This window comes from Hirundo rustica, chromosome 4 (genome assembly GCF_015227805.2).
Source record: "Hirundo rustica isolate bHirRus1 chromosome 4, bHirRus1.pri.v3, whole genome shotgun sequence".
Taxonomy (NCBI): Eukaryota; Metazoa; Chordata; class Aves; order Passeriformes; family Hirundinidae; genus Hirundo; species Hirundo rustica.
In genome coordinates this window covers 36,819,535-36,833,501 of record NC_053453.1, presented here as the reverse complement: position 1 = coordinate 36,833,501, position 13,967 = coordinate 36,819,535, and the positions used below count along the sequence as shown (strand labels likewise).

The window sequence follows — 13,967 nt, the reverse complement described above, 5'->3', positions numbered from 1 at the left end:
AGCTGTTCACTGTTAGCTCACAAGCAACCTTCTCATCCTTGACATCCAAGTGCTGAATACAAAGGGAAAAGATGAACAATTATACCCAAAAAAGGAAAGGCAAACTTTACTTCAAGGGCTGGCAGATTTTCTTAGCAGCCATAGCTGTAATTCCAAGAAATTACAGAATTCCACTTAAATATGCCTTTCCCAAACTTTTGAATATTCATGTTCAGCCAGTTATGGCATTCTTCGAGATCTTAGTATCTTCAATAGTTTTTTTATGGCTGCACATCCTGAGTAACTAAGAACCACGCAGTTAACTGATAGCTTGCCCACTGCATTTCTGTTGTAGACATTTCCCTCCTCCTTCCATAATTTCATTGAACATAATTTTTGATGAAAAATATTTTGCAAGTACACTTCAAACTGAAATAGGTACTCCAAAAAATACTGAAACTAACTTGCTTAACATCTTTGAAGCAAAGTGTTGAATATCTAAGTTCTAATGCCTTTCTGTATTCTGTCACATTAAATTAACTGCCAAGAAGTACAATGCTCACCAGGGAACAAAGGCATGATGCTTCACAGTAATTTCCTAGGCAGGAAATGAAAGGCTACAGATAACACTGAGCTGTGAATCCTTGACATTCACGGCATAGAACTCAAGTTCTTATTAACTGATGAGAGATAGCACATTGATGATATTAAAACTGAAATCTGTACTGATTCAGCTGTCCAGTATTTGCACACAACTGGTGAGAGAAGTTGAACTGACTCCCAAATTATTGTAACAACTTGATTTTTAAAAGCCTTTCTGTATTACTTGTATTTGCTTAAGATGGCACAAATAACATTGGTAAAAATAAACTGCTCCACAAGAAAAGAAAGCTCTGCCATATCCCACACCTCAACTACCTAGAGAGGAAAGGAGTGTTCCACTCTGTAGTTAACAAGCAGAACCTCCCACAACCCTGCATTACCCACAAAATATGTCATATTCATGGAATAACCACTAGCTCTCCCCTCTGTCTCACGTTCTTACATTAACAACCAGACAACTAGATTTTTTTTCTCTAAATATTATTTAATTAAAAACACTAAATCAGCTTTGACTTTTATTTTATATATGTACAATAGTTACCAAATAATGAACACACTTAATCAGTTATGTTAAATTTCACATAACGTCAAAGGACATCAGCATGGCATGGAATAAATTCACTGCCTATTGCAGATACAAAAAATGCATTAATGTTAATTGTGATCACTATTTTTGTGTGTGGTTCGTTGGTTGGCTTTTTTATAACCTGCTTATTAATTCTCCAGATAAAGTTGCCATAAAAACTTACAGTGTAAGTAGCTAATTCATCAGTTAATATATTAGCAAATATGAACATTAGTAAAGTTTGCAAGACATCAATTGCAAAATTACATCAAGTGCAGGACTGAATGTATTCACATGAAAGTTACCTTCAGTTAGAAAAGTTTTGAAAAAGAGCCCACATTGGAGCTGTGCATTAATTTGGTCAAACTGATTCATATGAATGAACAGTCGAGTTTATTCAGATATTGAAAATACAACTACCCCTTTTAGTATTCACAAACATTTGTGTATATAGTGTGTGTATGTGTGTAAATATATATATGTATATATAAAGTGAAGATATGTTAATGTAAAAATATACTGTTCATCCACTCCCAATTACACAAAATTCAGTATTTGGACATTAAACTGTGCAAGTATGAATGTCCATTTCAAATCTACATTCAACCAGCAACAAATACTTAGAAGTATTTTTGTAAACATTTGAGATAGGGAAAATCCATTTACAAAAGAATCCTCCTTTAGCACATCAGCATCACTTCAGCTTGAAAATTTTGTACAGCAGCTTCAGCTGGCATATTGTGAATCTGCTCAAGTCAAAGAGCTCACACTGTCTTATATCTATATGTGTGAAAGCTCAGCAAATGCAGAAATTTCTTTCATTCTTAATCACCCATCCATTTCCAGTTTACCAGCAAAAAGAAAATGCACTTGGCTACAAAAATATTAAGGAATGTTATTGAAAACAAAAGGCTATTTTGGTAGAAGAAACTACAAAAATATTTGAGTCATGTTGTAAAGCTTTAATGCAAAAGCATTACAGTACAGATTTTCTTTACAACCTTAAAGCTTAATCAACACCAAATTTAAATATCCATCTCTCAAGTGCTTGAACAAAACGTGCTCAGTAAAGTCCTTCTCCAACGTGACCAAGTGTAATTACGCAGGTGTCAGGCTTTGCGTCTCAGCCGTCTGTTGAGCGCCGTCCCTTGTCCCATTGGCAGAGACTACAGGGGTTGAGACACTCTGATACAGCGACGTTGGACAACTCAACTCCGTTCCACTTTCATCCTCTCCAGTATCTGAATCTGGTGTTACTGAACTGTTCTCTATCCCCAGGATCTCACTGACTGTTTGAGGCAATTCCTAGAAAGGAGGCGGCAGGGGAAATATTAAAAATCACTGTAATTAAATGCAAAAAGTTAACAACCAAGTCCCCTCTGTCCATCCTGCATTCCCAGTACTCACTCATCTGAGCAATCATTCATCTGAACTTAACTGTACTGAAAACATCTCTCAGCAATACTTACATTACAGTTGCCATTTTCTGCAGCTGCTTTTCAAAAAGACAGCAAAGGGAACACACTCAGGAATCAATTCCTGATTAACAATACAATTAACAATTCCTTCATTACAAAAGTAAAAGTCTAATCAATTATTACAATTACAGTTCATGTTATTAAAATTATTTTTATTGAGTGACCCACTAGTTTTTGCCTAGCAAGTCTGGCATGCTTTCAATGCAATGCACCTTTCAACTAGTTTTTCTCGAGCACACCAAACATCAAATTTCTTCGAGTGAGGTTACCTAGAGAGAGTTGAGAAATCACAACCAAAAAGCACAATTCAGCTTTCCCCCAGTGAACAGTATTAAAACGGTATACAAAATCACTCTTGCTCAGAGATTCTCAAATACAGGCATTGCACAGCTACACAACATGCTTTACTGTACCCAGGCATTCAGTTATTTCACAAGTCATACATGAATACTTACAGCTAACTACATACTTTTACTGTCTATAAACATTCACAGTAGATAGGTATCTTTACCTTGCAATTCATCATCTGCATAGAAATTGCTTCTGCTTTGCAGAGTATATATTCCACATCAATTTTCATAGACAGTTCATTGATATGCTAAAAATAGATTCAAAAGGCATAGTGAGATAAATGATAACTATGTTTTACCCAAAATACACTTATACTGTACTACACTGCTAATAAGTTTCACCTTACTAGCCTGCCCCTTAAGCTGTGAAATGCTAGACATAGTCTGTAAGCTTTGAGACTACTTGAAGAAACAGTATGGAACAGCTGCCTTTCACCAGCATCCAAAGTCTGCAAGAGGAATCCATAGTATCTCTGAACATGACAAATTATCTGGCCCTCCTACATACTTTTCCCAGCAGCTCACATTTTCAGAGGTGATAAATTAGATCATACAATATATAGCAAAAGTTAGTATTAAATATAATAAGCAGTCATCCAAGGGGAGAATCATTTTCGATCTATTAATGACCTTATCATTAAACACTGACACCCAATACCATTTTGAAAGCTTGCAGGATAGACATTCAGTTGACATTTAACTCTTCGGAAGATGGTATGCACCTTTCCCTCCCCCCCAGCATAAACCACAATCATAGTGTATTAACTCCAAAAGTTAACTAATATTTTAATTTAATACCCAAAAGCCCCATACTAGCCACTAGGAAGACAACTCTGCTCCAGCCAAAACCAGCTTAATAATGCATAAGTATCTGGTACCTTTAGTATTTCATTAAAGCCATAATGCTTGTCCATTATTTGCTGTTTTTCAGATTCTAGGATAGCACAACAAAGGAGAAGATGAAAATTCTGACAAGGCAATTCTGTCCACATGACCTGTTAAAATATAAAAACCCCACATTTGAAATGCTTATACTTTTCCTCTGAAAAGTAGTTCTTAGAAAATAAGTCCTCCAACCAAATCACTTAACTAACAATAAGCTGGTTTTGAAAGCAACTAAGTATTTGTAATATTATTTGGAATTTTACTTTTGGCCTTTTAGAGACAACTGCAAGTCCGAGTCACCAAATGCTTATCTGGTTCTTAAGACATTGTCCACTATAATGCTACTAAACTGCTTGAGCTTGTGGTCTTGTGAATGTGGACTCTGCCTCAGCTCATGTGAAACAGAAGTAACTGAAGCTAACAAATTATTTGTGTGGTTTAGAGTATCCGCATTAAGTGTGAATTGGCAGAAGTATGTCATGCCCAGTAACAGCTAAAAATGCTCTAATATTTACTTATTAAGTGCTGAAGTTGTTCCCAATCCCCCCACTATGAGAAAAAGATGTGTACATGCGAGTACTGAGGGTGGGTGGGTATTCCCTTCTGACTGAAGACACATTGGCTTTCGGTCCTGTGGCGGACACAATTAATCACTCTTGAGTTCACTGGGACAGAAAAGTGCAACCTCAGTACTAATACCCTATTTTTGTACATTCAGAAAGACCTTTTTAAAAAAAAGTATTTAAAAGAACATGTGTGGTGGGCAGAAAGCTGGAGAACAAGTTTACTAACAAAACCAGAAAGAAGCTAAAGTCTGCTTGCACAAATTGCCCGGACAGATAAAGGGATTTAAGACAATGGATTTACACTCAAAAGAGGTAAGTAAGAAATGAGACTGCTGAAAACCCATTACTTGATTAGCAAAAAACTTTTTTCATCATTATTGATGGAACAGAGTCTTATAGCTGAGCAAGAGCTTATACATGAACTACCATCACTAGTACATGTGACCTGTAAAGAGAATTGCATAAATCCCAAAGATAGCCAAACCAAGTTCACCCAAAATAAGGTGCAATTAATCTTGAATGTTTCAATTAAGATCCAGTTCAGAAATTAAATTTCACAACTTTTTCAGACAACCAATACTCTGTTAAAGCATTCTCTCACTCCAGGAGAAAGACTGGAATGCAAGTAGGCTGATAAAAAATAACAATTGAATGAAAATGCCTATTATCTACCAAACACAGGCTGTCTACACACCATTGTGTTCTTCTACTCCTAATTCATAAGAAGGACATACTAAGAGTGGTGTATTGATTTGGTTCAATATCAAGTTGCTGCAAAAAAAGTTCCTTTGCTACCATTTTTGATAAAACTTTTGAAGTCTGGAGTAGAGCATGAACTTAAGGTTATGTATGTAAATGCATAACAGGAGCATCACAACATGCTGGAAGGATGGAAGAAAAAGCAGCATTTAAATTATAAGTGTGAAAGTAAAAATATAAAAATAAGGAGCAATAACTCTTTCTTTTTTTCTTCCAATATAGATACACAAGTAAGGACTCATTTGTTCTAGTGCTACCTCAGCAGCCATGAATATCATAACCAATGTATGTAAAGTAACTGATTCCTATGTCATTCTGGCTTTATGTTAGGTGAATGCTACTAGAATAACACTGGAGCTAGGTGTTAGTTGTAATTTTGTTACAGAATTTTTCTTCTGGGTTTCTTCCAAGCCGCCCACTCTGTGAACATAAGATTGAGAACTGGCTGGAATTACCAGGTGATATTGCCTGTCTCTCCAGTGTCCAGGAGGGACTGAACTACTCTCAATTTTGGGACAGCTAAGAAAAGTGTCAGTAGGCTATCTGGGCTGTGTTTGAGAGGCACTGCTAAAATGAGCTATAAGTAAATCCTTCTGCAGCCAGAGAAGTTTAACCCGCACACAAAAGGGATTGCATGTAACATCACAAATAACTGTACTCACATCACACGTCTCAGCTTATCCACACAAGGTGGAATGTCACCTCTCTGTCGCATGCAGCTCTGTCACAGAGCAATGAAATAATCACTTAGATTTTCTACCACAATCTGATTATTGCTCTTGCTCAGGAAGTGCAACTCCCAGAGGCTGGAAGTTATACTCTACTCCAGATGATAAGAACTGGTATCTTCCAAGATGAACGGAGATGGGAGAAACCAGACTAGGGAAGAATCTCTTATTCCTTTTTCTGTGATAAAACACTGGAAGTCATGAAGCCAGGGGGAACAGGGAAAAAGCGCCTGGTACTAACTTAGTGGTTCATACAAGTCAGAGGACAGAAATAGAGGTCCACAAGAATCCTGAAATTAGCACAACAGGCAGAAAACGCCCTCAAAGTCCTAGAATGTGGGACTGAAATATCAGATGGTACCTCGCCTTCATGCTATGATCTGCAAGTGAGTATGTCACAGAGTAATATAGCCTGCAAATGGATTCCCTCAATTCATGTGCTATTACAAAACCGGACATGAGGTTTGCTCAGCCAAACACCCAAATAAGTAGTTAATTTAAAGGCCTTTGTAAATCCCACTGTAAGCTTCACTGATACCAGTGGAGCTGCATAGCTATGCACAGGAGAAATAACAGCCCACTGTAAGCTGGACTGATCAAGGTGACACTGGCCTTAGCATAAAAACATCAACATAATGCCTTAATGTTTTCCTTTTCAAAATGAAGTGAAGATATTCCCTTTCCCATTCCATATCTCCTAGCAAAGAAATTGAATCCTTGTAGTAAACATACATTATGATGTGCTATAAGAAACCTAGAAGACTATGATATATCAATAGGTTTCCATCGTCCCCCTAAGAGAGGAAAAAAACCCACCTTGGGAGAGAAATATAGTGTGTTTCTTTTTTGTATGTACACGTATATATGCATTAAAGCAGTGATGATAAAAACATGCTAGCCTGGGACTATAAATTATAAATAAAAATACTGTTATCACCAATTTAAAAAGAAAAATTAGTCTTTAAAAAACATAATATGTGGGGGAAAAGATGAGTGCATTTTCCCTCCCAAATCATTATCATTTATACCTTGGAATAAGAGAATTCTTCTGGTTTTGTACATACTGGTTTCCTTATTTATGAATGTTATTGTTATGGGTTAGTACAGTTTGGTTTTTTAGTTATAAAAGAATGTAAAATAATTCTCCAGGTCAGGACCTAAGAATTGCTTTAGAAGAGATAGGGACCTATCAGAGAGTTAGTTAGAATATTGGCGTCTATTCTGACCACTGAAATTGTTAGCTGTGACTTTGGGAAGTACCATATAAAACTCCTTGATTTCCTGTAAGAAAGTCTTTTTTTCTTCTTCCTTTGGCCAGAGAGAGACAGGTAATATCGAGCTGGGCCTGCTGCTCCCCCCTTTTGGGGGGCATCTGGCCTGAGGCTTGGCCGGATTTTATCGGCTCCCGGGTGAAGGGCGGGAAGGAGAGGTTGCTGTTTTACAACAGCTACTTTCTTCAGACTTCTCTGGAGCAGAGAGATCTCTGCTGGGCCCTGATAAGAGCTATGGGCACTATTTGGGCCAAGGCCACCCCAATTTACACTGAGGGGCGGGCTGAGAAGGCATTTATGATCCTGCCTAGGTTTTTTTTTTTGATTCTAGACTGCTTGAGTGCTCCAATCTCTGATGTTTCTGTGAGTTCTTCCTCCCTCATTAGCTCAGCCTTGAACATCTAACACCACGAGCTACAGAGAGAGAGACAAAGACGCCAACTAGATTTAACGCTTTCTTAGCAACATGAAGCTTCCAGAGCTTAGCCTTTCTCTGAGAGAGTAAGAAACGACAGAGTGAACATAAAGTACAACAAGATGAAGTCAGTAAAGCAAGAGTGAAAAGACTATTAGGACAGAGGGTTGAAGAGTTGGTTGTTCTATTCTTACTTGAGCCATGGAAATGAACTCTGTATTTAGATCATTTCTTTAAATCATGAGAAAGATATGCATTTGGGGAGATAATTGTTTTAATTTGTATGTAGATTTAAGCAAAGGTGTTTGTGATGGACTATGTAATATCCTATAATACGCTTGAACAGAGATAAAGATGAGAAGCCCCCTGCGCCAGTGAAGAAGTGAGAAGGTATCTCTGTACCTTGAAGTAAAAAATCCTTTGCTTTGGAGTTATTCATCTTTAAAAGGTGACATCCCAGTATGCAAAAGTCTAAGACCCATGACCCATAAGCAGCTTGGGAAACTGCTCCTGGGAGGGTCACAAAGGCAGGTTTCTCCAGGCAGTTGTTTTTGTGACAGTTTAAAACCCACAAGAGAACTGTTCTAAGTTGTCAGTGGGATCCATGACTCTAAGAGAGACTCTTCCCCTAATGAACTGATGAAAGACTATTGTCAGATAGTGAAACTAACTAAAAATTACAAGTTTTGTCTCTTTACGTTGTTTTGTAAAAAAGTGAACAGTTTGTAAGGGGAAGGGGGAGTGTTTTTGAAGTTTCATTATCTTTCAGGGGTTTTTTTTCCAACTTTCTTTTTGTGTATGTTAATAAACTATTTCCTCATTTTAAGGTTAAGCCTGCTTTGTTGTTCTCCTAGTCTCTCTCCCACAGAAAGAATAAGTACCAAGACCAAAATTTAGTGAACGTAAAAACACTACATTAATTAGTGTTTCCACCCAGTTAGAAATTAAAACTATGACAATTATCCATAAACTTTTTTGTCCTCTGGTTGAAATACCACCTCAATACTTTATGATAGTAAATTCCACCAACTGATGATAAAAAAGCTAAAAAATATTTACTTTAGGCCGTTTTAAATACTGGTCCTTCTCTTTATGTGACTCCTTTTTTATTAGTGGAAGAAGTAAATAAAAGCATCAACATTATTTTTCATCACACCAGAAACAACATTACTTTTCATTATAGTACAAATCTTATGCATCTTAGTCCTGTTCTTTTCATTACCCTTCTGTTCCCCAACACATATTATGTTATGTCCTAGAAAATACTCCCTCGGTTCATCTGAACATTTATTCTCATCTTCTGAGTTTTCAGTGAATATTGTGCCCCGTTAAAAGCATCTTAGACAATAAGACTGTACTGCTGACACACTTCCCAATTTTCTTGGAACAAAATGTTAAAGAACAAAATATTAGTTCATCTTAATTATTCCATCTAATCCCAAGATCACAAAAAAAAAAACAAACAAACAAACAAACAAAAAAAACCAAACAAAAACCAAAAAACAAAACACAAAACACAAAACAAAACAAAAACAAAAACAAAAAACCCCAACCAACCAACCAAACAAAAAAACCACCCACAAAACACCTCATTAACCCAGAATTATCCAAACTTCAACATTTTGATGTTTTACATCATGTTATTTGGCATCACAAGGTCTTATCGCCAAGATTAACAATCATCTGACATCATCCTCGTCATGGTTTTAGCTAACACAAACTACACTGACAGTGCTTCATTCAACTTAATCTATAAAGAATCACCAATACCAAGTAATTAATCAAACAAATGCTCTTTCTTTTATCATGAGCTGCTTTCCATTAACTGTTAACTTACTGTTTTGACTTGAGAGTCTCAGTGGAAGGCCACTGTGCAAATCTTTTTGCAAAAGACAGTTTCTCCAAACCAGCTCTAGTAAGTATTTTTTTCATTAACTTCACAAGTTGTTCTTTAGCCTAAAAAGACATAACAAATGCTCTCTTGTCCTGAGATCATTGTACTAAATCCTTTTTTTTTTAAAAAACGCTTTGCAAAATGATCCATGCTTTTTGTTCTAAAGTCCAAAAACTGCTGGAGTTTGTGTGATGAAATACTTCCTTACCTCCCAGAGTCGAAGAATATCTTGAAAACTAAATTCCCTCTTAAATCTGATAAGAAGCCACCGGAAGCAAAAATAAAGGTATCCTGAGTCTTGAGATTCTAGGAATAAGAGTGTGACATTTCAGAAGCATCAAATTTGGTTCAGACAACAGGTGAAAAAAAAAATAAACCCCACACTTTATGGGTACATGCTCACACCACTAATTCTTAAGATGGCAGGCCCTTTTTAGAATCAAAGATATTGGTCACAGTGTAGCATATTTTTAAAATTGGTAACAGGATGACCCTATTTTTCAATAAGCATGGAGCAATTATTGAAATATTTTAGGCATTATAAAGTTACAAGTCCTGTACTCATATTATTGGAATTATATTTTGACTGGTAAGGGACAGAATACAGGAAACTGTTCCAGTTACTATGCATAAATAATACACCTACCTAAATAACTGCAAAATCCACTGTCTAGTAAACGAAGCAAATGACTCAGCTGAATTAGTTGTGTCTTCATACCCTGCATCTGTTCTTCAAAATTCTGATGCTGTATGGAATAAAACATTAGCACTGTAATTTTTATTAACTCCATTTTGAGATTTGCAGCTATTTTAAAAGAAGTTTTGTTATTGCAACGGTGGTCCTCACCCTTTAGGTATTTAGCATATGGATATTTAACTGTACTTCTATCTAATGAAATGTCTGTCTTTTACTGAGAAGTTTAACTAAAGCACTGAACTGTATTTCTTCGCTAACATTTTTGTATGTAACAAATGATAGTTTAAATATGCCTAAGCTCTGTACTTCCAAGCAGCATTGACCGCAATCAAACAAAAATCCCTAATTTTCTTTTACTGTCATATCAGTCACACACTGTTTTGCCACATGCACAAGTCATAAAAGCTTCAGTTTGTGGGATGTCTAAACTGCATTTAACAAAAGCCAAAAGGCAGGTATACAATGAAACCATTATCCTGAAGAAAATCCTGCTTGAGGACTCCTGATAAACACATATTTGTCTCTGACAGTTACTTTGGAATTCTTAAAGAGCCAAATATGTCTGTATTGTACAGCAATACTATTGCAAACCCACCACAACCCAAATCAACAAAAGCGTATTGACTCCAAACATAAAATGACTTCTTTAAAAAGCCCAGTGAAATTTATAAAGTAAAATTAACCCCAAATACTATCTAAAGCTTATCTGCTTATGTGAGCTAAAAAAGCCTCATTTTACCATTTGATCCATGTATGATACAAAGCACCAAAAGGCATCTACTTCATTCTCCATAACATACAAGACAGGTGACAGCAAGTCGCTCATCCCCTGTACATAACCTTGATGGAGAAAAAGCAGGGGGGGGAAAGCAAAAAGGAATTTAAACTCAGCAGTTAAACAGTAATTTTTGAAGCGTGATGAATGACTGAGTAAAACAAATGTTAGCACATACAGATATTATAATTCTCCAATTCAACTTCCAGTAAAGACAATTTTGTATTAATAGGCACCAACATCCCGAAGATCTAATAAGATGTATCAGCCATCTCTGCCAATCTAAAGAGAACATAAAGCAAACACATTGCTCTAGTAGCTGTTCAAATATGTACAAACTGAGTTTGTACACAATTTCTGTCACTGAATATACTTTAAAGATTCCTTTATTTAAGGAAGTTGGGACTGTTCTGCTTGGACAGTACTTGTTTTGAACCAAGCAGACAACAATGAAGAATTCAACCTATCAAAGTGAGAAAGGGAATTAACAGTAAAGTATTGCTTGCAAGAAGCACAAAAGCAACACATATCTAGATCTGATTCAAGGACGTGCTTTTAGGTTTTGTGCCTAGAACTGGTGAATAAAATTCATACTACCTAAAAAGTACTCACACAAGTCCTCAAGAAAAGATTTAATTTAACTGGAGAAAGAAATGCCCACTAAAGCATATAATTTTTACAAACAGCTGTAAAATTTTATAGTTGTATAAAAAAAGTTTTTCAAATTTTTAGTTTTTTAATGCTTCTTCCAGCTTTCTTGTTTGCAATTAATAGTCCATTTAAGTAGAGCATAACAATATTTGCAGGTAATTTTTTCCCTTTCTTCTCAATTCTTCCAATTACCACTGATGCAACTGTCAGCTTATCTATTGCCCAATTGTTGCTGACCTCCCTAAATAAGAGAACACAATTAATGTGTGTATCTATCATCAGTGATTGGTTCAACATAACATTTCTCATTGGCTGACTTTATTTCTTAATGATGTAATTGTAACTGTGTAACTGAAAAGGGGATTAGTCAATAACTGAAACTATGGAGCAACAGTGAGAAGAAAAATAGGATAAGTAACAGCAAACAAGTAAATAACTAAATGGTCAAAAGAAAAGAATAGTTTTGTTCCCCACATTTTTAATACTACAGTGAACTAAAAATAAATATAGAGAAAATTCTGTCCAAGGCAGTTTAAAAGTCTAGTTAATAATAAAACAAATATCATTAATGCCGATTTAAGGAATTAATTCAGAAAAACATTCTATAGCAGCTGGTTTGTCCCCTTCCCTATCTGGCAGTTTGTGGCATTATTCAGACCCCTCTAAAGCTGCTGCCAAAAGACAAAGAGTAGACTGCACCAATGTGTAGAAGCCTTGGACAACTAAAATGTCAAATTTACTGTATTCCCATTATTCCTGCTTGTTTATAAAACAGAAGTCTTATCCAGGGTGTACATTTAAGCCATCTCAACAATGTTTTTAATGGAGTGGTTAGTGAATTTGCTTTACTTTCACCTATAATGCCACTGTGCATTAATGAATGTTGAAATGTGGAAAGAAGTAAAACAGAGCTATATGTTTAAACCATCAGTTTTACTTTTCTCTTTTTTCAAGCCAAAGATCAAGACTCTTCCAGAGAGGACAAAACCTGAATGACAGCTCTACAGCATGTTTTCTAGCAGTTAAAGACTTAATCTTACTTTTTGTTTTCAAAATCTGGCACGAAGTGGGGGTTTAGAAACTGAAAACTTTTCTGATACACAATTCCGTAAAAAAACCTCCTAAGTACACAACAGCCAAATGTCATGCCAGGGCAGAGGGGGAACCAACTACAAGTATCTTTCCCTCTCTCTCAAGACAATCAACAAGAAGCCAAGACTTAGCCATCACATTAACACTGAGATTAAAGCAAGATGTTATATACTCTTCCCTCTGCAGCAGGTGCATGCACTAAAATGTAATTTTTGACAGATTGCTAAGTGCACTTCTCAAGAACCAGCTTTTAAAATATTCACAAGAACATCATGTTTCCAAACAGCTGTTTCAGGATGCTGAGCTTTAATTACAGCAGTGGCAGCTGGCTTATAATTTTTATTGATATTATCAGTCTTAAAAATTACATATAACACTCAAGCTCCAAAGACCCAAACCCATTTAAAACTCTGAAAAGCAAGCCTGCTTCAGTTCTATTAAAGAAGTTAACACAAATAGACCTAAACCACAAAACCTTAACAAAAACCACACAAAAACCCCCAAAACAACAAAAGAACCCCACAAAAATAGGTTTGTGGTGAAGACAAACTACCACTTAATTCCCAATCCCACCACAACTGATGAGTTCAGATGCCTAAGAGAGGCATCAAATTGAAGAGAGGAAGAAAAAGTGAACAAAGTTGCCTACATCATTAAATACTACAAAACATTAAATCTTTTTTAAAACATTTACAAAAAGCATTGTAATCAACAAAAGTTCATTTCTATTAATAGGACTTAGCAGAAGCAAAGCTGCTTATCAGAAGCCAAGACAGTTTTCAAATTTCTGTATTAATTCAGAGGGACACAACTTACCTAAGTCAAAATCATACATGCAATAGGTCATCAAAATATCGTGAAGTAAAATCAGTCCTGGATTATCTTCGCCTTCATAGAACTTATTTGTTCGATCTGTCCTGTTAACATCTTTTTCTAAGAAAACAGTCCAGATTTAAAAACACTTTCACAACCAGTCCTACAAAGCCAGTATCAAATTAATTCAGAATGTCAAAGCTGATAATTTCTTCCTCAAACACTGTTGCAAAGCTTTGAAGTGTCAGAGACAACTGCATAACTGAATGTCATTTCAAAATAAAGGATATTTTAAAATAAAGAAAATCCTTCCTATCTGCAATGAAAGGTTTTGCTCACAAAAGCTTTCTGCCTTTTCTTTGATAATGCATTTTATGAAAAATTCTGATTATAATTCAGCCATAATGTTTGATACTTATGAGGATTAAAACCAATTTTATGCAAGT

At 35.8% G+C, this 13,967-nt stretch overlaps 1 protein-coding gene across 3 annotated transcripts in view; it reads right to left on the bottom strand.

Moving 5' to 3' along the window:
* Positions 1–2,088: 2,088 nt before the first annotated feature.
* Positions 2,089–13,967, bottom strand: part of TBC1D15 (TBC1 domain family member 15) — a 39,138-nt gene continuing 27,259 nt past the window's right edge. For all 3 annotated transcript variants that reach the window (XM_040061684.2, XM_040061686.2, XM_040061685.2), the window contains exons 11-17: positions 13,525–13,641; positions 10,930–11,030; positions 10,140–10,239; positions 9,702–9,799; positions 3,854–3,970; positions 3,137–3,223; positions 2,089–2,452 (exon numbers count right to left, since the gene is read on the bottom strand). In XM_040061684.2, the coding sequence (XP_039917618.1) occupies positions 2,246–2,452; positions 3,137–3,223; positions 3,854–3,970; positions 9,702–9,799; positions 10,140–10,239; positions 10,930–11,030; positions 13,525–13,641 (827 nt within the window). In that variant the 3' untranslated portion in view covers positions 2,089–2,245. The remainder of the gene's footprint in view (positions 2,453–3,136; positions 3,224–3,853; positions 3,971–9,701; positions 9,800–10,139; positions 10,240–10,929; positions 11,031–13,524; positions 13,642–13,967) is intronic.